This window comes from Pongo pygmaeus, chromosome 18 (genome assembly GCF_028885625.2).
Source record: "Pongo pygmaeus isolate AG05252 chromosome 18, NHGRI_mPonPyg2-v2.0_pri, whole genome shotgun sequence".
NCBI lineage: Eukaryota > Metazoa > Chordata > Mammalia > Primates > Hominidae > Pongo > Pongo pygmaeus.
Genome location: NC_072391.2, coordinates 3,007,564 through 3,028,245, shown reverse-complemented (window position 1 = coordinate 3,028,245; position 20,682 = coordinate 3,007,564). Strand labels below are relative to the sequence as shown.

The following is a 20,682-nucleotide window of genomic DNA, read 5'->3' as shown; positions in this document are numbered from 1 at the left end:
CCCGACTTTAGCATCTGAGATGAGTACATCCTCCCACGGGCAAGTGAAAAACAAATCTTAAAGCCAGATGCGGGCCGGGCGTGGTGGCTCTCGCCTGTAATACCAGCATTTTGCGAGGCTGAGGTGGGGAGATCACCTGAGGTCAGGAAATCGAGACCAGCCTGACCAATATAGTGAAACTCCGTCTTTACTAAAAATACAAAAATTAGCTAGGCGTGGTGGCACACCCCTGTAATCCCAGCTACTCGGGAGACTGAGACAGGAGAATCACTTCAACCTGAGAGACAGGTTGCAGTGAGCCGACATCACGCCATTGCACTCCATCCTGGGTGACAAGAGTGAAACCACGTCAAAAAAAAAAAACAAAAAAAAAACAAGGGCCAGATAGAGTGTCATGCACGGGTAGTCCCAGCTACTTGGGAGGCTGAGGTCGGAGGATCGCTTGAGCCCCAAATTCGAGAACAGCCTGGGCAAGACCCTGCCTCTTAAAAACATCCCCAAATCGTAATATCAAATATAAGTCCTTGCACTCAAATGGACAGTTCATTACGTGGTACCGCGTCCTGTTGCGGATCAAGGCCATCTGAGTTGGTTAGGACAGCTAAGCGGGACGTCCAGGGCTGCTCGCCAGCGGTGGGGCTAAATAGGAACTTGTGCCTGAGCAGCCCAGCGTCTTACAACTCTGCTGTGAGGAAGACTGGCTGATTATCAGGCCCAGAATCACGAGCTTAGAAACATTAACAGGAAGTACGGTACCGAAAAGTGGAAACTTTAAGGTGCTTATTATTTTCCTCCTGCCTTGTTCCTGTATGTGCCGCTTCACCGGTGGGACCCCGGCCTGGCTGCCCTACCGGAAGCTAAGAGAACTCCTCCCCCAGGGGCAGCCGTCGGGCCTCACCCCGGTCTACAGCGGGAGAGCGTGGCCCATGCCACGGGTAGCTAGTTGGGCCCCTGGTGCAGGTTTAGGGCCTGCAGCCAGGCTCGGGGCGTCCGGGGGTGCCCACTGGCTGGGGTCTGAGGCGGCTTCTGTCGGGTACGGGAAGGCGGACTGCTGTGCAGCCGCCGGCTCGCTCCGGAAACCCACAGTCACACGAAAGCGACAGCACCACCGCGCCTGGGCTATAGTCTCCCAACATGGGGAGACAAAATGGCCGCCGCGCCCCGAGCCGAAATTACATCCGGGCTCCGCGACACGCCCGAACCACAACTCCCAGAATGCTCTGCATCGACAGCGGGAGACGAGACGCGCTCGGGCGCCGCTTAACTGCCACTAGGCCCAGTGCTCCTCCCCACAGCGGAAGGCCTACGAATACGCGGTGTCTTACGTCGCTTCCTCTGTTCTTCGTTGCACTGGCCAACGGGACGCTTAGTCTTTTGGCAACGGGGTGAAACCTTCCTTGTGCCTGAAAAAACGGTACTTCACAGTGGGGCTTCGGCGCCTGCGCAAAAGGCCTCGGGGCGCACTCCAGTTCCCGGTAAGCCCCGCGAGGCCCGTTTGCGTGCTGACGCACGCAGTTAGTCGTGCTGACGTGCAGCGCGGCCCAGGCGGGGTGCGAGTGGCGCAGTCGGAGCCCGCTGCGGCCCCTGAGGAAGCGAGGAGGCGTCGGCGTCGGCTGAGGCGGGCGGACCTGCGAGGCGAGGCGGCGGCCCCAGGCCCGAGGGACTCGGGAGCTCGAGCAGCGGCGGCGGCAAGACCTCTCCCCCTCGGAGGCGGCGGGCGGAGGCGGCGGGTGAGAGGGTGAGGGAGCCAGCGAGCCGGGTGGGGGAGGGGTGGCGGCCCCGGCGCGAGGCCATAGCGCGCGGAGAACGGCCCAGGCCGCCGAGCTCCTCCGCGCGCACGCGCGCTTGCCGCCCTTCGCTGGCGCGGACGCCTTCGCCTCCCTTCCCCCTTCCCGCCGTTCCTGTCGCGCGCGGGCTTCGACCCCCCCCGCCCCTCCCCCATGGCAACGGCGTTCGCAGCCGCCTGTACTCGGGTTCGCGAGCGCCCTTGGCGAGGGGGGAGCGCGCGCGCCTCGGCTTCACTCCTCCCCCCCACACGTGCGGCCGAGGTGGCCTTCCCGCAGCTGCCGCTTTCGGCCCTTAAGTGGCGGGGAAGGGGCGGCGGCGGGGGGCCTGCTCCTGGACCCTTGCCCCCGGTTCCAGATCTCCTTTCCTCGGGCTTCTCTTGGGCGTTGGGCTGCCCGTGCCGGGGGCCTCCCAGACTGCGGGACGCCGCGCAGCCCCCTCCCCCATTCCGCAAGGCCGAAAATAGGCCCCCGGCGCTGCGGGGAGGGCCTTGAACTCCATGGGCCGGATTTAAATGGTTTTGGATTCCTGGCTATCAGACTTTGAGTTGTTAGTAGCGGGGAGAAACCCCAAATCTTAAAAACTGAAGAAAGTGAACGTGTTCAGTTTACATTTGTAAGGTAGACCGTGCGTTCCCTTTTTACACTTTTTCAACGTCTCCCGAGAATTCGTGTTAAAACTAAGGAGGCTTTTGGAGACCTTCGTTGGGAAGAAAACGCCGGACTCATATATAAGTTTTCTGATTGGTTTCAGGCGTTATTTGGCACACAGCTCTTCTGAAGCTTGGTTTTCACTCGGCTTCAGTTAGGACGAATCTGGATCAGAATTTTCAGTGTTATGTTGCCTTTCATCCTAAGTGCGTGGGCTTAGGGCTCTTCTAAAGCTACTATTTTCGCTTTCTGCGTTCTTTGTGTCCACTTAGCCGCGCTGGAGCGCCCCGGTGCTGAGCTGGCTGTGCTTACTGATGTCCATTTTCTTGGACAACCCTTGTCTCCCCTTTTGGTACCGTTTTCTTTTTTGCGTATTTTAATGTTGAATTTAAATTCATCTTTCTACTTCATTGTTAGCTTACCAGTCAGAAAATTTCCCAACAGAAAAGGGTCTTTTTGTTTTCCTTTGTACCTTTTATTTTCTGCTTTTAAGTTGGGTAACTTTTGCATATCCACTGTCTATGGCCCCCACTTTAAGAGTTTTATAATATCGTTTGGTGATTTGGGTGTGGCGGTGATCTTCCTACTTTCTGTGTCTTAACCCCCTTAGATGCTGTGGGGTCGTTTTTTTTGTGGGGTAGGGGTGGCTCATTCCCTAAAAGTTCTCCGAAGCATTGTGACCTAATATCCTTTGCTTAGCACCTACTGGTTTTTTTTTTTTTTTTTTTTTTTCCGAGACGGAGTCTAGCTCTGTTGCCAGGCTGGAGTGCGGTGGCGCGATCTCGGCTCACTGCAGCCTTCCGCCTCCTGGGTTCAAGCGATTCTCCTGCTTCAGCCTCCGGAGTTGCTGAGATTACAGGCAATCGCCGCCGCCCAGCTAATTTTTGTATTTTTGGTAGAGACGGAGTTTCACCGTGTTGGCCAGGCTGGTGTCAATCTCCTGACCTGGTGATCCGCCCACCTCGGCCTCCCAAAGTGCTGGTATTACAGGCGTGAGCCACCGTACCGGCCTGGTTCTCCCTTCTTAAGGAGTGGGAGGATTTTTGTGTGAGGTGGTATGGAAATGTGGGTGAATGGTTAAGCTGAAGAATTAATTGCAGGTCAAAAACGTGCTGCAGGGGAAGCAGAAATTAGGTGGGGTAGGGGAGAGGCGAAGAAGGACCTAGTTTTAAACTGTGAGGAGGATTGGTACTAGAAGATGAAAATGAGGATTGGGGTGTAGAAAATTGATGTTTTGAGCCATAAAATTTTTCATTTTTTCCTGAATTTCTGCTTGCTTTGTCCAGGTTTAGCCTCTTCTGTCACCTTCTGCTTTCAATATTGGGTCTGCTACTGGGCTTGGGTAGGGACCCATCTTTAGGCTAGGCACGCACACTGTGTGTGCGTGCATGTGCTAGTGTATTTTTCCAAACATTTGTATGATGCTTCTTCATTCTGGAATTTTCTAAATGCATCCTTCCCTTCTCTCCAGTTCTTTTATATCTTTGATTACTCTCTCCACTTTGCCTATTCCGTAGGGTTTTTTCTCAGTAGTTTTTCCTCATATATGCATGTTCTAGGAAACTGTCTTGGAGAGGATGAGCATGAGAAAGAGAGTATATGTAATAGGAGAAAGGAATAGAGTATGTGTAGCCAAGGAATTTAACCAGAAAAGCTGGGACTTGAGAATTTTTCAGAATCACGTTAGGGTTGGGACAAGTTGAAAGGCTAGAACCTGGGAGGAGGCATGGGGTTAACACAGGAGAGAAAAAAGAGGCAGGGCTGGGAGATAAAAACTAGGAAGTGCTATCCAGGGGATTGGTGAGGAAGGCCAACGGTTGGACATTAATGAAAGTGGGGTGTAGAGAGGGTTTCTAGATAGATTTAGGGCAAGGTATATGGAGAAGGTATGGGAACGGTTGGAACAGAGGAGACTGGTTTGATGTGTTTAAATAGAGCAGAGTTGAAAACAGGTAATATTTGACAGCTGGCAAGACTTGGAGGAGCTGCAAATTGTGGTAAATCCTATTGAGAGGAAGGAAATTGAAGGAATAAAATATCAGGATAGTTGATAGGATCTTTAAATATTTGGAATCAAGGAAATGGCCCTTACCTGGGAGGTGAAGTATATGACGATTATCCAAGTTCATGTGTGTTTGTGATGTGCATGCTGGCCTTTAGTTGGGGTGTGAGGCTGCACATTCTGAACCAACTAGTTTGGTGTTCAGATACCTAGGGGCTGTGTAGTTTATTTCGTATTCATATAGGGTGGTCTGAAATCCTTAGGTAAGTTTTTGGGAGAGTCTTTGGACATGGACTAGAGGCCGTTGGGTGCCACAGATCTATGTCTGGTATTTGTTGTGACCAGGAGGCCTTGGTTGGTTACCAGAGGTTAGGAATCAGAGTAGTTGGTAAAGACACCACTTGTACATTTTGGGGCCAAAGGAGAACAAAAAGGGACAGTGTGGAGAGATTTTAGAGGAACAAGATCCTTGTTTGCCTAGGGTGGAAAAAGAAGAAAATTTAGGTGCAGGGAGGGATTATTTAGAATTCTGTGCAAGGGCATTGAGAGAAAGGTTGTAAGAACTGGGCTGTGATTTGGTAGAAAGGAAATTTGGAAGGACAAAGAAGTGGTTTTCTTGGGAGACCAGGAGGATGGTGGAGCATTATGCAGCGAAGACTTAGTGTGAAGATAAATGTTGAATTAGGGATGGAAGGAGAGCAGGGACTTGGGTGTGGGGCGGTAAGTGGTTAGTTTGGGGCCAGGGGCCTGACCCGTGTCTGCCCGCTCCCCCTCAGGAGCGGTGGTGCCCCCCCCGGGCACGGGGCCATGTACAACGGGATCGGGCTGCCGACGCCCCGGGGCAGCGGCACCAACGGCTACGTCCAGCGCAACCTGTCCCTGGTGCGGGGCCGCCGGGGTGAGCGGCCTGACTACAAGGGAGAGGAGGAACTGCGGCGCCTGGAGGCTGCCCTGGTGAAGCGGCCTAATCCTGACATCCTGGACCACGAGCGCAAGCGGCGCGTCGAGCTGCGATGCCTCGAGCTGGAGGAGATGATGGAAGAGCAGGGGTGAGGGAGAGCTGGGGGAGAGTCAAGTACTGAATGAGTGCAGAGCTGGGGGTGTTAGGTGGGATGTAGGGAGCTTAGGGTGGTTGAAAGAGGCCTGGCAAGGAGTTGTGGTAGGGGAGGAGGCAAATGAGCTCTAGAGAATTGAAAACAGTTAAGGGACAGTGCAGAGTGGGAAATGAGAAGGCTGTGTCTGGGGCATAGATGGGAGCCTGAGGGACTAAATGGAGGCACATGGGAGAAGGGAGGGGCCATTGAGGAACAAAAATGTGTTTTAAGGAAGAGATGGGAAAGCAGAGACCAGGTAGAGGAGCTAGGTAGGCTGATTGGTGTTGTCATTGGTAGAAAAGAAGAAGATAAATGGATGTAAGGATTGAGGCCTTCGAAAGTAGCATAGGCAGGAAAAGAGGAGTTAGAAGAATACTTGAAGAAGAGGGAATCATGGGCTGGGAAGGGAAATTTTGGAAAAGGAGCACATTAAGGCAGAAAACTCTTTTAGAGCAGTGGTTTTAAACTTCAGCAATGGTGACCCTTTTATACAGTATCCCTCACTTTGTAATCCCAGGAAATAAAAGGCACGTTCTTGTTGAAGTTGGGGAGGAGCACTTGGAACCCTGCTTGCTTAACTTTTTTCTTTTGGTCCCTGAAGTGTAGCATATTTAAAATCCACTGTTCTAGAGGGAGTAGTAAGTAGAGGGAAGAAAGATGATGGGAAAAGATCAGACAGGAGAGAAGGGACTTTTGGGTGAGCGAAAAGTTCTGTGTGTGCATGGAGAGGGAGGGGCCCCTTTTGGGAAGGAGGGAAATGGAAACCTGGGACTGGGGAAAGTGTCCTGTCGAGCTTAACGCTGAAGGGATTTGTTCTTCAGGTACGAGGAACAGCAAATTCAGGAAAAAGTGGCGACCTTTCGACTCATGTTGCTGGAGAAGGATGTGAACCCTGGGGGCAAGGAGGAGACCCCAGGGCAGAGGCCAGCGTGAGTGTTGCGCTCTCCCTCGATGACTCTGGACTCTACTCTGGCTGCTGGCTGCTGCTGCTGCTGCTGTCCTTTTCCTTACGTGGGACTTCCTCCCTGCTTTCGTCTGCCTTTCCCATGCCTTATTTGGCTCCTGCTTATACTTGTGTTCCGAATATGGCTCTGTCCTTTATATTTCCTTTAGCCTTTTGCCTTTCTTTTGTCTAGGGTCACGGAGACTCACCAGTTGGCAGAATTGAATGAGAAGAAGAATGAAAGACTCCGTGCTGCCTTTGGCATCAGTGATTCTTATGTAGATGGCAGCTCTTTTGATCCTCAGCGTCGTGCCCGAGAAGCTAAACAACCAGCTCCTGAGCCTCCCAAACCTTACAGGTATACAAGGCCAAGAAACCACTTTCAGCTTCTTTTCTTGATTGTAAGCTTCTTGCTCTTGTTTTTTTCCTTTTGTGGGCTGGTTTCTTCCCAAACTCTTCGGATTTTGTTCTTGTGAAGTTGAGGTGTCCAAGAAAATTTGTCCAAGGGTTAGTCACAGTGGGTCATGCCTGTAATCCCAGCATTTTGGGAAGCTCAGGCAGGAGATCACTTGAGGCCAGGAGTTTGAGACCAGCCTGGGCGATATGGTGAGACCCCCATCTCTACAAAAAGAAAAAAAGCTGGGTGGTGGCACATGCCTGTAGTCCAGGCTGCTTGGAGAGGTGGAGGCGGGAGGGTCTCTTGAGCCCACGAGTTGGAGGTCACGGTGTGAGCTGTGATGCTGCCACTGTACCCCAGCTGAGGCAACAGGGCGAGACACTTTTATTTTTTTATTTTTATTACTATTTTTTTCAGACTCTGTCTTTTAAAGAAAATAAAGGAATGTTTTGTTCTACCACCCATCTCTGCTACTTTTCATTTTTCCCCAGCCTTGTTCGGGAGTCTAGCAGTTCTCGCTCACCAACCCCAAAGCAGAAGAAGAAGAAAAAGAAGAAAGATAGAGGACGGTAAGTTAGTTGGAAAGTTACTCTGATAGCCAGAGTACCAATCCTGTGGTGTACTTTCTCTTTGGAAGTGGACAGTTCTGGCTTCCACAAAGCCGGAGAAAGTTGTCAGGGAGGAGGGAGTTACCATTGAGGCCTCAGCTAGAAGAAATATCTGAGTTTCTCAGTGGGGAAGTGTTGAGTTTGCAGTTCTGCTAATTAAGATTGGCCAGCAGCATTTTGGATTCTGGAATTTTCTTTTTCATTTTGAGGTTTGTTGACTTAAGGAGTTACTTGTACTTGTTGGAGAAGGAATAAAAAAGTCCTGGGCTTAGGTCTGGGGCATTAGTGCTATTAGGACGTTCAAGTGTTTCAGAAACCTTTTTAGGGGAGAGATTGTAAGTGGGAGGGCCAGGAAAGAAGCCAAGCAGAATGATCTTGCTTTTGAATCCATCTTCAGCAGGTCAGAGAGCAGCTCTCCTCGACGAGAGAGAAAGAAAAGCTCAAAGAAGAAGAAGCACAGGTACGAGGTGGGACTACTTGAATGATTGGAGAAGGTTTGCTGAATTCAGGCAGAGGTGTTTCTTATGTTTTTTCTTTTTTTTCCAACAGGTCAGAATCTGAGTCCAAGAAACGTAAGCATAGGTAAGAGCTCTTTAACTCATAGGGGGCGCAGTGGCACGTGGAGTGGGGTGATTTCTTTTACTTGGAGTGAAGCTCAATTCCTTGATCTTTGTTGTGTCAACACTCCCTTTTTCCATGTCCTTTTGGTTTTATTTCCTTTTTTAAAGAAGTTACTTTTAACAGTCTTTCCTTATTTCCCAGGTCTCCCACTCCAAAGAGCAAACGTAAATCTAAGGACAAAAAGCGAAAGCGGTGAGTGAATTTGTGGGGAATTTGCTTAGGAAGTAAGTGAACACCACCTTAGTGGGAGGGGGTTGAATGAGTTACGTCCCTGACTGGTAAAGGGTTGAGGGATAGGTGAGGAGAATCCAGGGCAGGTACAGCAGTACCCTGAGCTGTGGTGGCGGTCTTCCTTCAGGTCTCGAAGTACAACACCAGCCCCCAAGAGTCGCCGGGCCCACCGTTCAACTTCTGCGGACTCTGCTTCCTCCTCCGATACTTCCCGCAGTCGGTAAGGGGTAGTCCAGGAGGAAGGGAGGGAGAGAGGGAATGATGGGTTAATTAATTTAATATTTATTGAGCGCCCACGGTGTGCTAGGCGCTGCACAGACCATTCGGAAGACACGGTCCCTGCCCTCTAGGAGCTGACAGGCTAAAGCAACAGGATGGACAGACATATACATTTCCCCTTCTCTTTTTTTTTTGTTTTTGTTTATTTGTTATTTTTGTTTCGTTCTGATGTATATGGACTGCCAGAATAGGGGGGGTGGTGGTTTGTTCGTGGTGTCTGGGGGAGGAAGGAATCCTTACCCTGGCTTCCTTAATCGGGGAAGGCTTCCTGAAGGAGGTGGGCTCAGAGGTGAGTTGTGAATGAAGCGGGTAGGGAGTGGGCTGGGTGGATGGTTTGGGGATGTTTGGGGGAGGTGAGTAAAGGGGTAGAAGGGAGAACGCTCTTTGGGATTGTGTTGGGAAGAGAAGAACCAAAGTGGACTGTACTTGTATTTCAGTGAATGGTTTGAGTTGTGCGACTAAGAAGGCTTTTTGGAAGAGGGTTGTACAGTTAGGAAAGGTGGATGGGAGTTGGGGAGGGGGTTTTCTGTTCTCCCTTTGAGCTGATTTCCTTCCTCTCCCGCGTCCTCAATTAACTCCTGCAGGTCTCGAAGTGCTGCAGCTAAAACTCATACAACTGCCTTGACTGGGCGAAGTCCTTCTCCTGCTTCAGGGCGACGAGGGGAGGGAGATGCGCCTTTCAGCGAACCAGGTACTACCAGCACACAACGGCCTAGTAGCCCGGAGCCTGCTACGAAACAGCCTAGCAGCCCTTATGAAGACAAAGATAAAGACAAGAAGGAGGTATGTTCCTGAGTTGGTGATGTTCATTGAATTGAAATGTATAGATTTAGGATAGACATGTGATGCGAAAGGGAGAAGTAATAACTTATTAAATAAATTCAGTTTTTTTTCTGCATTCCTCTCCCAGTTCTGTTATTGCATCTGCAGAACTTTTAGTGTTGTTACTAGACTGAATTGTGAACTCTTTAGAATCAAATCTCACTGGATATTAGGTTTTATATTGTGTCTTGTTTATACATAGATAGAACTGGAACAAAAGTTGTATTTTATCTGTGTGCTCCGTATGATGCCTTTAGTTTCTTCTCTTTTTTCATTAAATGCTGGTCATGTCTCACCAAAACTTTTTAATCCATTGGGTTTTCACCAATAGTTTGAATGAAACACTGAAATAGTCTTCAGTAGTCTTCTGTTCTAATTTTAAGCATTAATCATTTCTTCTTGCTTTAGTGATTACAGTGTGAATTCTTGGCCTCTATCATCAATTTGCCATGTCATCCAGGGTTACCTTTCCAAATTACAAGTTGGTTGACCTCAGAAACTTAACTACTTCCCTATTACTTTTGAATTATATTTAAGGCTTTTAATAATCTGGTTTTTTCTCATTTCCTGTACTCTACCCATCCTGGGCTGCTTTTTTACTCTTCACACAAATCACGTTCTCACATCTTTATTCATGCTGTTTGTTTTCCTTTAATGGAGTTATTCTTCAAAGGTGAAGTTGCCATTCACTTTAGGAAACTGCTTATTTTTCCATTTAAAAATAGTTTTTTTCCGTTCTTATAACATTTTGTAGTGGTATTTGTTAAATGTAGTAGTGCATTAGTTATGTGCATTTTGTGTTTCTTTCAGTTTTATGATTCTGACTATTCATATCTTCATATGTTTTCACCACTGTGCTTTATATGATTCGTTGTTATTGAATGAAAGTGATCGCTTGTGGTCAGAGGGTGTGTAAAGGAAAAGTTATCATTGGAAAGGGTGCTGGGATCTTGGGGTGATGTGAAGTTTTGGCGTTTATGAATCCCTATCCCTACTCTCTCTTCCACTCTTAGAAATCTGCAACTCGACCTAGCCCCTCTCCGGAAAGGAGCAGCACAGCCCCAGAACCACCTGCTCCCACTCCGCTCCTTGCTGAGCGACATGGCGGCTCCCCACAACCCCTTGCAGCAACCCCCTTAAGCCAGGAGCCAGTGAACCCCCCATCTGAGGCCTCTCCAACTCGGGGCCGTTCACCACCTAAGTCTCCCGAGAAACTTCCCCAGTCTTCTTCCTCAGAGAGCAGCCCGCCATCCCCTCAACCTACCAAAGTTTCTCGGCATGCCAGCTCTTCCCCAGAAAGTCCTAAACCTGCTCCAGCTCTGGGGTCCCACCGAGAGATTTCTTCTTCTCCCACATCCAAGAATCGCTCACATGGCCGAGCAAAACGGGATAAATCACATTCTCATACTCCCTCCCGTAGGATGGGGAGGTCCCGTAGCCCTGCCACTGCTAAGAGAGGACGATCTCGGTCTCGAACCCCTACCAAGAGAGGTCATTCTCGATCCCGATCTCCCCAGTGGCGTAGGTCCAGGTCTGCACAGAGGTGGGGAAGATCTAGAAGCCCCCAGCGACGTGGCCGCTCTAGGTCTCCTCAGCGACCAGGCTGGTCTAGGAGCAGAAATACCCAGAGAAGAGGCAGGTCTAGGTCAGCAAGGCGAGGGAGGTCCCACTCTAGATCCCCAGCCACTAGGGGCAGATCTCGTTCTAGAACACCAGCCCGCCGGGGCAGGTCCCGCTCTAGAACACCTGCCAGGCGGAGATCACGATCCAGAACACCCACCAGGCGTAGGTCTCGGTCTAGAACACCAGCCCGGAGGGGCAGGTCTCGGTCTAGAACACCTGCTAGGCGCAGATCTAGGACCCGATCACCAGTACGGCGTAGGTCTCGTAGTAGGTCACCAGCCAGGAGAAGTGGCAGGTCACGCTCTAGAACCCCAGCTAGACGTGGCCGCTCACGCTCCAGGACCCCAGCCAGACGTGGCCGCTCACGCTCTAGAACCCCAGCTAGACGCAGTGGTCGCTCACGGTCCAGAACACCAGCCAGGAGAGGGAGGTCTCGGTCTAGGACACCAAGACGAGGAAGATCCCGCAGTAGAAGCTTAGTTAGACGTGGAAGATCTCACTCTAGAACACCTCAAAGAAGAGGCAGATCTGGCTCATCTTCAGAGCGGAAGAACAAATGCAGAACATCTCAGAGAAGAAGCCGGTCCAATTCAAGCCCAGAAATGAAGAAATCTCGCATTTCTTCAAGGCGGAGCAGGTCTCTCTCTTCAGCACGGTCCAAAGCAAAATCTCGCTTGTCTTTGAGGCGCAGCCTTTCAGGGTCTTCCCCATGCCCTAAACAAAAGTCACAGACACCACCCAGGCGCAGTCGCTCTGGATCCTCCCAACCTAACGCTAAATCTAGAACGCCACCCAGACGCAGTCGCTCTAGTTCTTCTCCACCGCCTAAACAGAAATCTAAGACACCATCAAGACAAAGTCATTCCAGTTCATCTCCTCATCCTAAAGTGAAATCTGGAACACCACCGAGGCAAGGGTCCATAACAAGTCCCCAGGCCAATGAGCAATCTGTAACGCCACAAAGACGGAGCTGTTTTGAATCATCACCTGACCCTGAGTTGAAATCTAGGACCCCTTCTAGACATAGCTGCTCAGGGTCCTCTCCTCCTAGAGTGAAATCTAGCACACCTCCCAGACAGAGCCCATCTAGGTCGTCATCTCCACAACCCAAAGTGAAGGCGATAATATCACCAAGACAAAGAAGCCATTCTGGCTCCTCTTCTCCAAGTCCTAGTAGGGTGACATCGAGAACAACTCCACGGCGAAGCAGATCAGTATCTCCCTGCTCCAATGTGGAATCCAGATTGTTGCCAAGATACAGTCATTCTGGGTCCTCCTCACCAGATACCAAAGTGAAACCTGAAACACCGCCAAGACAAAGTCACTCAGGGTCTATTTCACCATACTCCAAAGTAAAGGCCCAAACTCCACCGGGGCCAAGTCTTTCTGGATCAAAGTCACCATGTCCCCAAGAGAAGTCTAAAGACTCACTAGTTCAGAGTTGCCCTGGATCCCTCTCTCTGTGTGCAGGAGTAAAATCTAGCACACCACCAGGCGAGAGCTATTTTGGTCTCTCATCTCTGCAACTGAAAGGACAATCTCAAACTTCACCAGACCACAGATCTGATACTTCAAGTCCAGAAGTGAGACAGAGTCACTCAGACTCACCATCTCTGCAGAGCAAATCTCAAACGTCACCTAAGGGAGGTCGGTCCAGGTCTTCATCTCCAATCACTGAGCTGGCATCCAGATCTCCAGTAAAACAAGGTAGAGGTGAGTTGTCAGCGAGTCCTATGTTGAAATCTGGAATGTCTCCCGAGCAGAGCAGGTTCCAGTCTGACTCTTCTTCACATCCTACAGTGGACTCGAATTCTTCCTTGGGGCAGAGTAGATTGGAGACTGCTGAATCAAAAGAGAAAATGGCGTTACCTCCTCAGGAGGATGCTACTGCATCACCTCCTAGACAGAAAGACAAATTTAGTCCCTTTCCAGTACAGGATAGGCCTGAGTCTTCACTGGTATTCAGAGACACACCTAGAACCCCGCCAAGGGAAAGAAGTGGTGCTGGGTCATCTCCAGAAACAAAAGAGCAAAATAGTGCATTGCCTACATCAAGCCAAGATGAAGAGTTAATGGAGGTGGTAGAGAAGTCTGAAGAACCCGCAAGCCAAATCTTGTCTCATTTGTCTTCAGAACTTAAAGAAATGTCCGCAAGTAATTTTGAATCGTCTCCTGAAGTAGAAGAAAGGCCTGCTGTGTCTTTGACTCTTGATCAGAGCCAGTCACAGGCTTCTTTGGAAGCAGTAGAAGTCCCTTCAATGGCCTCATCTTGGGGTGGGCCACATTTTTCTCCAGAACATAAAGAACTGTCTAACTCCCCACTCAGGGAGAACAGCTTTGGATCACCTTTAGAATTTAGAAACTCAGGCCCACTTGGTACAGAAATGAATACTGGATTTTCTTCTGAGGTTAAAGAAGATTTGAATGGACCTTTTCTTAATCAGCTGGAAACAGATCCATCTCTAGACATGAAAGAACAATCGACAAGATCCTCTAGACGCAGCAGTTCTGAGCTATCCCCAGATGCAGTGGAAAAGGCAGGGATGTCTTCAAATCAGAGTGTCTCTTCACCTGTGCTTGATGCTGTACCCAGAACACCCTCGAGAGAAAGAAGTAGTTCTGCATCTTCTCCTGAAATGAAAGATGGTTTACCCAGAACTCCATCGAGGAGAAGCAGGTCTGGGTCTTCTCCAGGACTTAGAGATGGGTCTGGGACTCCCTCGAGGCACAGCCTGTCTGGGTCCTCTCCTGGAATGAAAGATATACCTAGAACACCATCTAGAGGGAGAAGTGAATGTGATTCTTCCCCAGAACCGAAAGCTTTGCCTCAGACTCCCAGGCCGAGGAGTCGTTCTCCATCATCCCCAGAGCTCAACAACAAGTGTCTTACCCCCCAGAGAGAAAGAAGCGGGTCAGAATCATCAGTTGATCAGAAAACTGTGGCTCGGACTCCCCTGGGGCAGAGAAGTCGTTCGGGATCCTCTCAAGAACTTGATGTGAAACCCAGTGCATCCCCACAGGAAAGAAGTGAGTCAGACTCTTCTCCAGATTCTAAAGCCAAGACACGAACCCCACTTCGGCAGAGGAGTCGCTCTGGATCATCTCCAGAGGTTGACAGCAAATCTCGACCATCCCCTCGGCGCAGTAGGTCTGGTTCCTCCCCTGAAGTGAAAGATAAGCCAAGAGCAGCACCCAGGGCACAGAGTGGTTCTGATTCCTCTCCTGAACCTAAAGCTCCAGCCCCTCGGGCCCTTCCCAGACGAAGCAGATCAGGTTCATCAAGCAAAGGCAGAGGCCCTTCTCCTGAAGGAAGCAGCAGTACCGAGTCCTCTCCTGAACATCCGCCCAAATCCAGAACTGCTCGCAGAGGTTCCAGGTCATCACCAGAGCCCAAGACCAAGTCTCGTACACCACCTCGACGTCGCAGCTCTCGATCATCTCCTGAGCTAACAAGGAAGGCCAGACTGTCCCGTAGAAGCCGCTCTGCCTCATCCTCACCAGAAACTCGCTCTAGAACTCCCCCAAGGCACCGGAGAAGTCCCTCAGTGTCTTCCCCGGAGCCAGCCGAAAAGTCGAGGTCTTCACGCCGACGGCGCTCAGCTTCATCTCCACGCACTAAGACAACCTCAAGGAGAGGCCGCTCTCCTTCACCAAAGCCTCGTGGACTCCAGAGGTCCCGTTCCCGCTCAAGGAGAGAGAAAACAAGAACAACCCGACGTCGAGATAGGTCTGGATCTTCTCAGTCAACCTCTCGGCGAAGACAGCGGAGCCGGTCAAGGTCACGGGTTACACGGCGGCGGAGGGGAGGCTCTGGTTATCACTCAAGGTCCCCTGCCCGGCAGGAAAGTTCCCGGACCTCCTCTCGACGCCGAAGAGGCCGCTCTCGGACACCCCCAACCAGTCGGAAGCGTTCTCGCTCACGCACATCACCAGCCCCGTGGAAACGCTCTAGATCTCGAGCCTCTCCAGCCACTCACCGGCGATCCAGGTCCAGAACCCCCCTGATAAGCCGACGTAGGTCCAGGTCTCGAACTTCACCAGTCAGCCGGAGACGGTCAAGGTCCAGGACTTCAGTGACTCGACGAAGGTCCCGGTCAAGAGCATCCCCAGTGAGCAGAAGGCGATCCAGATCCAGAACACCGCCAGTAACCCGCCGTCGTTCAAGGTCCAGAACGCCAACAACACGCCGCCGCTCCCGTTCTAGAACTCCACCAGTGACTCGCAGAAGGTCCAGATCCAGGACTCCACCAGTAACCAGGAGGCGATCTCGAAGCAGAACTTCGCCTATCACTCGCAGAAGATCAAGATCCAGAACATCTCCGGTTACCCGAAGGAGATCTCGATCTCGCACATCTCCAGTAACTCGAAGAAGGTCCCGCTCTCGAACCTCACCAGTGACACGCCGCCGCTCTAGGTCCCGGACACCTCCAGCTATTCGGCGCCGCTCTAGATCTCGATCGCCACTGTTGCCACGCAAACGTTCTCGAAGTCGCTCACCACTTGCTATCCGCCGCCGCTCCAGATCCCGTACTCCACGAACAGCTCGGGGTAAACGGTCCTTAACAAGATCTCCTCCAGCCATCCGCAGGCGTTCTGCATCTGGAAGTAGTTCTGATCGTTCACGATCTGCTACTCCTCCAGCAACAAGAAATCATTCTGGTTCACGGACACCTCCAGTAGCACTCAACAGCTCCAGAATGAGCTGCTTCAGTCGTCCTAGCATGTCCCCAACACCTCTTGACCGCTGCAGATCACCTGGAATGCTTGAACCCCTTGGCAGCTCTAGAACACCCATGTCTGTCCTGCAGCAAGCCGGTGGCTCCATGATGGATGGTCCAGGTCCCCGAATACCTGACCACCAGAGAACATCTGTGCCAGAAAATCATGCTCAGTCCAGGATTGCACTTGCCCTGACAGCTATCAGTCTTGGCACTGCTCGGCCGCCTCCGTCCATGTCTGCTGCTGGCCTTGCTGCAAGAATGTCCCAGGTTCCAGCCCCGGTGCCTCTCATGAGTCTCAGAACCGCCCCAGCAGCCAACCTTGCCAGCAGGATTCCTGCAGCCTCTGCGGCAGCCATGAACCTAGCCAGCGCCAGGACACCTGCCATCCCAACAGCAGTGAACCTGGCTGACTCTCGAACACCAGCTGCAGCAGCGGCCATGAACTTGGCCAGCCCCAGAACAGCGGTGGCACCTTCGGCTGTGAACCTGGCTGACCCTCGCACTCCCACGGCCCCAGCTGTGAACCTAGCAGGGGCCAGGACCCCAGCTGCCTTGGCAGCTCTGAGTCTCACAGGCTCTGGCACACCACCAACTGCTGCAAACTATCCCTCCAGCTCCAGAACACCACAGGCTCCAGCCTCTGCAAACTTGGTGGGTCCTCGGTCTGCACATGCCACAGCTCCTGTGAATATTGCTGGCTCCAGAACCGCTGCAGCCTTGGCCCCCGCGAGCCTCACCAGTGCTAGGATGGCTCCAGCATTGTCTGGTGCAAACCTCACCAGCCCCAGGGTGCCCCTTTCTGCCTACGAGCGTGTCAGTGGCAGAACCTCACCGCCGCTCCTTGACCGAGCTAGGTCCAGAACACCACCGTCTGCCCCAAGCCAGTCTAGGATGACCTCTGAACGGGCTCCCTCCCCTTCCTCTAGAATGGGCCAGGCTCCTTCACAGTCTCTTCTCCCTCCAGCACAGGATCAGCCGAGGTCTCCTGTGCCTTCTGCTTTTTCAGACCAATCCCGTTGTTTGATTGCCCAGACCACCCCTGTAGCAGGGTCTCAGTCCCTTTCCTCTGGGGTAGTGGCAACGACCACGTCCTCTGCTGGTGATCACAATGGCATGCTCTCTGTCCCTGCCCCTGGGGTGCCCCACTCTGATGTGGGGGAGCCACCTGCCTCTACTGGGGCCCAGCAGCCTTCTGCATTAGCCGCCCTGCAGCCAGCAAAGGAGCGGCGGAGTTCCTCCTCGTCATCGTCGTCCTCTAGCTCCTCCTCTTCATCATCATCGTCGTCGTCGTCCTCCTCCTCCTCTGGCTCCAGTTCTAGTGACTCAGAGGGCTCTAGCCTTCCTGTGCAACCTGAGGTGGCACTGAAGAGGTGAGGGAGCTTGACTTCTAGAAATCTTCAGTGGGGGAGGTATTGGGGATGGGTTTGGGGAGTGGGGAGGGAGAAACCATGTCACAGGTGCTTGGCTCTTGGAGGAGGTAATGGGGACCTTGACCCTCAAGCTGGGGGTAGAAGAGAATGCTGGGGCAGGGGGCGGAGGGAGGAGGAATGGGACAGATGAAAGTCTCCGAAGGTTCATTCTCTAGAGGATAATGATAAGTTTTCCGTCTCTACAGAGGACAGAACTAGAGGAAATGGACTTAATTTTACAGCAGGAGGGATGGCAGTTAGACCTCAAGAGGAACTCCCTGGGCTGGAAGGATCTTCAGAGGTCATCCCATCCCTCTCCCTGCCTCCAGGCAGGACGGCCCCTTCCCCAGCCAACCTGCACTCACAGGGGCCTCCCCAAGCTGCGGCTCTCCGAGGAAGGAGACTACCCAGCTTCAGCTTCCACACCTGAGCCCAGAGGCCTTATTCCTCCATCAGGGACATTCTTGAGGTTTAACCTTGATCCCTTATGCTGCGGGCCCCAGCCTGTTGCTTCTGTTAGCAGAGGTTGGGTCAGCTCGAACCACTGCTCTCCAGAGAATTGCTGGCTCACATGGCTTGGAGAGCTCCCAGCGCCTTTCTCAGGCACCCCTCCCCCCACTGCCGTTCCTCCAGGCCAAGGAAGGTAGGGTTGGGGCTGGGGCAGCTTGTCTCCTTGTGACATTCCTCTCCTCCCACAGGGTCCCCAGCCCCACCCCAGCCCCAAAGGAGGCTGTTCGAGAGGGACGTCCTCCGGAGCCAACCCCAGCCAAACGGAAGAGGCGCTCTAGCAGTTCCAGTTCCAGCTCCTCCTCTTCATCTTCCTCTTCCTCTTCCTCCTCCTCTTCTTCCTCCTCCTCTTCCTCTTCTTCCTCTTCCTCCTCATCTTCCTCCTCCTCCTCGTCTTCCTCCCCTTCCCCTGCTAAGCCTGGCCCTCAGGCCTTGCCCAAACCTGCAAGCCCCAAGAAGCCACCCCCTGGCGAGCGGAGGTGAGTGCTGCCTTGCCTGAGATGGAAGGAGGGTGGGGGAGTGACTTGTCCAGAGAAGGGGCCCTGGGGTGTGAGCTCCCCGCTGGGTGTCTCACGTGGCCTTGGGCATCTGGTTGTGGGGGAGGAGGCACTTGCTCTCCTCTCCCCATGCTCGTTGCACCCTGTTCTGGCGAAGGGCTGCGCCATCCACAGCGGCGTTCAGGCCAGGACCGGGGGTCCTTGGTTTCTTCATCTCCCTCCCTCAACACATAGCCTGTTCCCAGGGTTCTAGCTTTGTCTCCCTGTTGCTACTGCCAGGGCTCTGGTCTGGCCACCATCATCTTCTCCCGACTCTGTCCACAGCCTCCTCCCTGTCTCCCCGTCTCCACGCCATTCTCTTCCACATGTAGCCAGAGGGACCTTTCTAAAACGCACATCTGGCTACTTCCCTCCACTCCACAAATCCTTCGGGACGCCCTGTGGCCTGCAGGACAAAGCCCCACCTCTGCGGGAGTGGCGTGTGAGGCTCTTCACCAACGGGCCTTGCCCGCCCTGTGTTCTCCTCCTGCCCGCCCCCACACATGCCCTGTGCTCCAGCCACACCCAGCGCCTTGCAGTCTAAGGAGAGCCCATGCCTTTGGACATGCTGTTCCTTCTGCCTGGAATTTCCTTGTCCGCCTGGTGAACTCCTCGTTCTGCAAGACTCCGCTCAAAACAGCACCTTCGAGAAGACTGCCCTGCCCCTTCCCTGCCCTGCCCCATGTCCCCCTCCCTTGGGTCCCCAGAGCCATGCACATCCAGCCCTGCTTCCCACACACGGGGCCGTGCGTGCCTTTCTTCACCACTGAGCTCCTTCAAGGGCAGGGACTGTCTTTATCTTTGCATCCCCCGCTGCACCCTGTGCCTGCCCACTGGGCACTCGGTGGATGGTGTGCGGGCGGATGGGTGAGTGAGCGGACAAAGGTGGGTCTGAGGCTGGCCCTGTGTGGTGTGAGGTTTGGTGGTCAGGACCTGGGCGGGTGGTCCTGAGTGCTGGCCGGTGCGCTTGAAAGGGTGTGGTGCTATTGGGTCCTACTGTGTTCCCCAGGTCCCGCAGCCCCCGGAAGCCAATAGACTCCCTTAGGGACTCTCGGTCCCTCAGCTACTCGCCTGTGGAGCGTCGCCGTCCCTCGCCTCAGCCCTCGCCACGGGACCAGCAGAGGTAAGGCCACCTGCAGGTGTCAGCACCCAGCCCTGTCTGGCCGCCACTGCTTTCTGCAAAGAAGAAAGCTTTGTGGCTCTGTGGTGCCTGAGGTGGTGCCACCCTGTGGCCTGATGTCTGTCCTGTGTTGCAGCAGCAGCAGTGAGCGGGGTTCCCGGAGAGGCCAGCGTGGGGACAGCCGCTCCCCCAGCCACAAGCGCAGGAGGGAGACACCTAGCCCTCGGCCCATGAGACACCGCTCCTCCAGGTGCGTGTCCTGGAAGGCTGAGGTCCCCTTCCGGGAGCCAGTTGTGGTGGTGGTGGGTGGCGGCCCCATTTTGGGAGTGGCCCAGAAACTGGCCTTGAGGGCTGGGGTGGGAACTCTCTGTTGACCCCTATCTTCTGTTGCAGGTCTCCATAAATTGTCTTTGGGGGATTCCACCACACCCAATGCTTTGGAGCCACAGGAGTGTCCCTTCTTCCCCAGCAGAGCCGTGGGAGGGTCTTTGTCTGCTCTCCTTTGAACCTTGGCAGCCCTTGGATGGAGGGCTCCCTTTCCCTCCCCTTTTTTTTCTTTGTTCCTGTGAAATGTTAATCTCCGTGAGTTCTTCCTGGTTCATGTGTTCTGGGGGGTTTGGGGTGGGAGGGAATGCAGATGGGAGTTGGGGGGGGAGGATACAGTTCAGGACACCCCAGCCTGGAGTCAGGGCCAGGGAGGCATGGCCCCACTTGTATCCAAAAGTTCCCAGGGGTGATTGTGATGGTGGTTGGGACTGGAGGTTGTGTAAGGTGTTCTTGGAAGGAAGGGGCAGGAGTTGGAATTAGTTGGTCCCTACTGTCCCCCATGAGGTTGTGTACCCCTCCCCCCAACTTCTCACGTTTCTTAAAGGCATTTTGGTTTTTTAAAATCTGTACAGCAAGAGCAACTTTTTCTGTCAAATAAAAATGAGAAATGCAGGAACTGGGTCTGTAGACTGTTTATTGAAGGTGTGGTAAGGGGGCAGCCACTTCCCTCCCTGACTACAGCCCCCAGTGTGGGTGGACCTGTGTGGGTCCACCTTGGGGTTCCGTCATTGAACATGCTGTACCAGGACACTGGCTCCAGCTTGTGTTTCTTGCTCTTGGCCATCGTCCTCAGGACAAGAGGTCCCTGGGAGTGGACATGCAGGCTATGGGGGTGGGGGGCACTTAGAAGGAAAAAGGCCTAAAACTGGAATCTCTTGTTCCTGAGGCTGGCTCAGGTCTGTGTGTCCCTCCCAGTCTTCCCCTCCCCCTGGTGTGGTTGGTGTGGCTGGCTAGCTGCTAACAATGGCTTGGGTCTCAGGGCAACCCAGGTCCCCATGGTGCCTTTA

The 20,682-nt window shown here is 52.9% G+C and overlaps 1 protein-coding gene across 14 annotated transcripts; it reads left to right on the top strand.

Annotated features, from left to right (window-relative positions):
* Positions 1 to 910: 910 nt before the first annotated feature.
* On the top strand, positions 911 to 20,291 carry SRRM2 (serine/arginine repetitive matrix 2). 14 transcript variants are annotated; one of them, XM_063654936.1, is made up of 15 exons: positions 911 to 1,475; positions 5,214 to 5,486; positions 6,353 to 6,460; positions 6,668 to 6,832; positions 7,363 to 7,440; positions 7,877 to 7,939; positions 8,029 to 8,061; positions 8,242 to 8,292; positions 8,459 to 8,551; positions 9,195 to 9,393; positions 10,446 to 17,146; positions 17,884 to 18,171; positions 19,238 to 19,351; positions 19,488 to 19,598; positions 19,742 to 20,291. In XM_063654936.1, exons 2-15 carry the CDS (start codon positions 5,245 to 5,247, stop codon positions 19,749 to 19,751), a joined length of 8,256 nt encoding a protein of 2,751 aa, XP_063511006.1. In that variant the 5' UTR covers positions 911 to 1,475; positions 5,214 to 5,244; the 3' UTR covers positions 19,752 to 20,291. The 14 variants fall into 14 exon arrangements, with proteins under 14 accessions (XP_063511006.1, XP_063511005.1, XP_063511004.1 ...); XM_063654935.1 differs by having other exon boundaries at positions 19,485 to 19,598; XM_063654934.1 differs by lacking the exons at positions 19,238 to 19,351; positions 19,488 to 19,598; positions 19,742 to 20,291 and adding an exon at positions 18,514 to 18,940 and having other exon boundaries at positions 7,880 to 7,939.
* Positions 20,292 to 20,682: the final 391 nt, after the last annotated feature.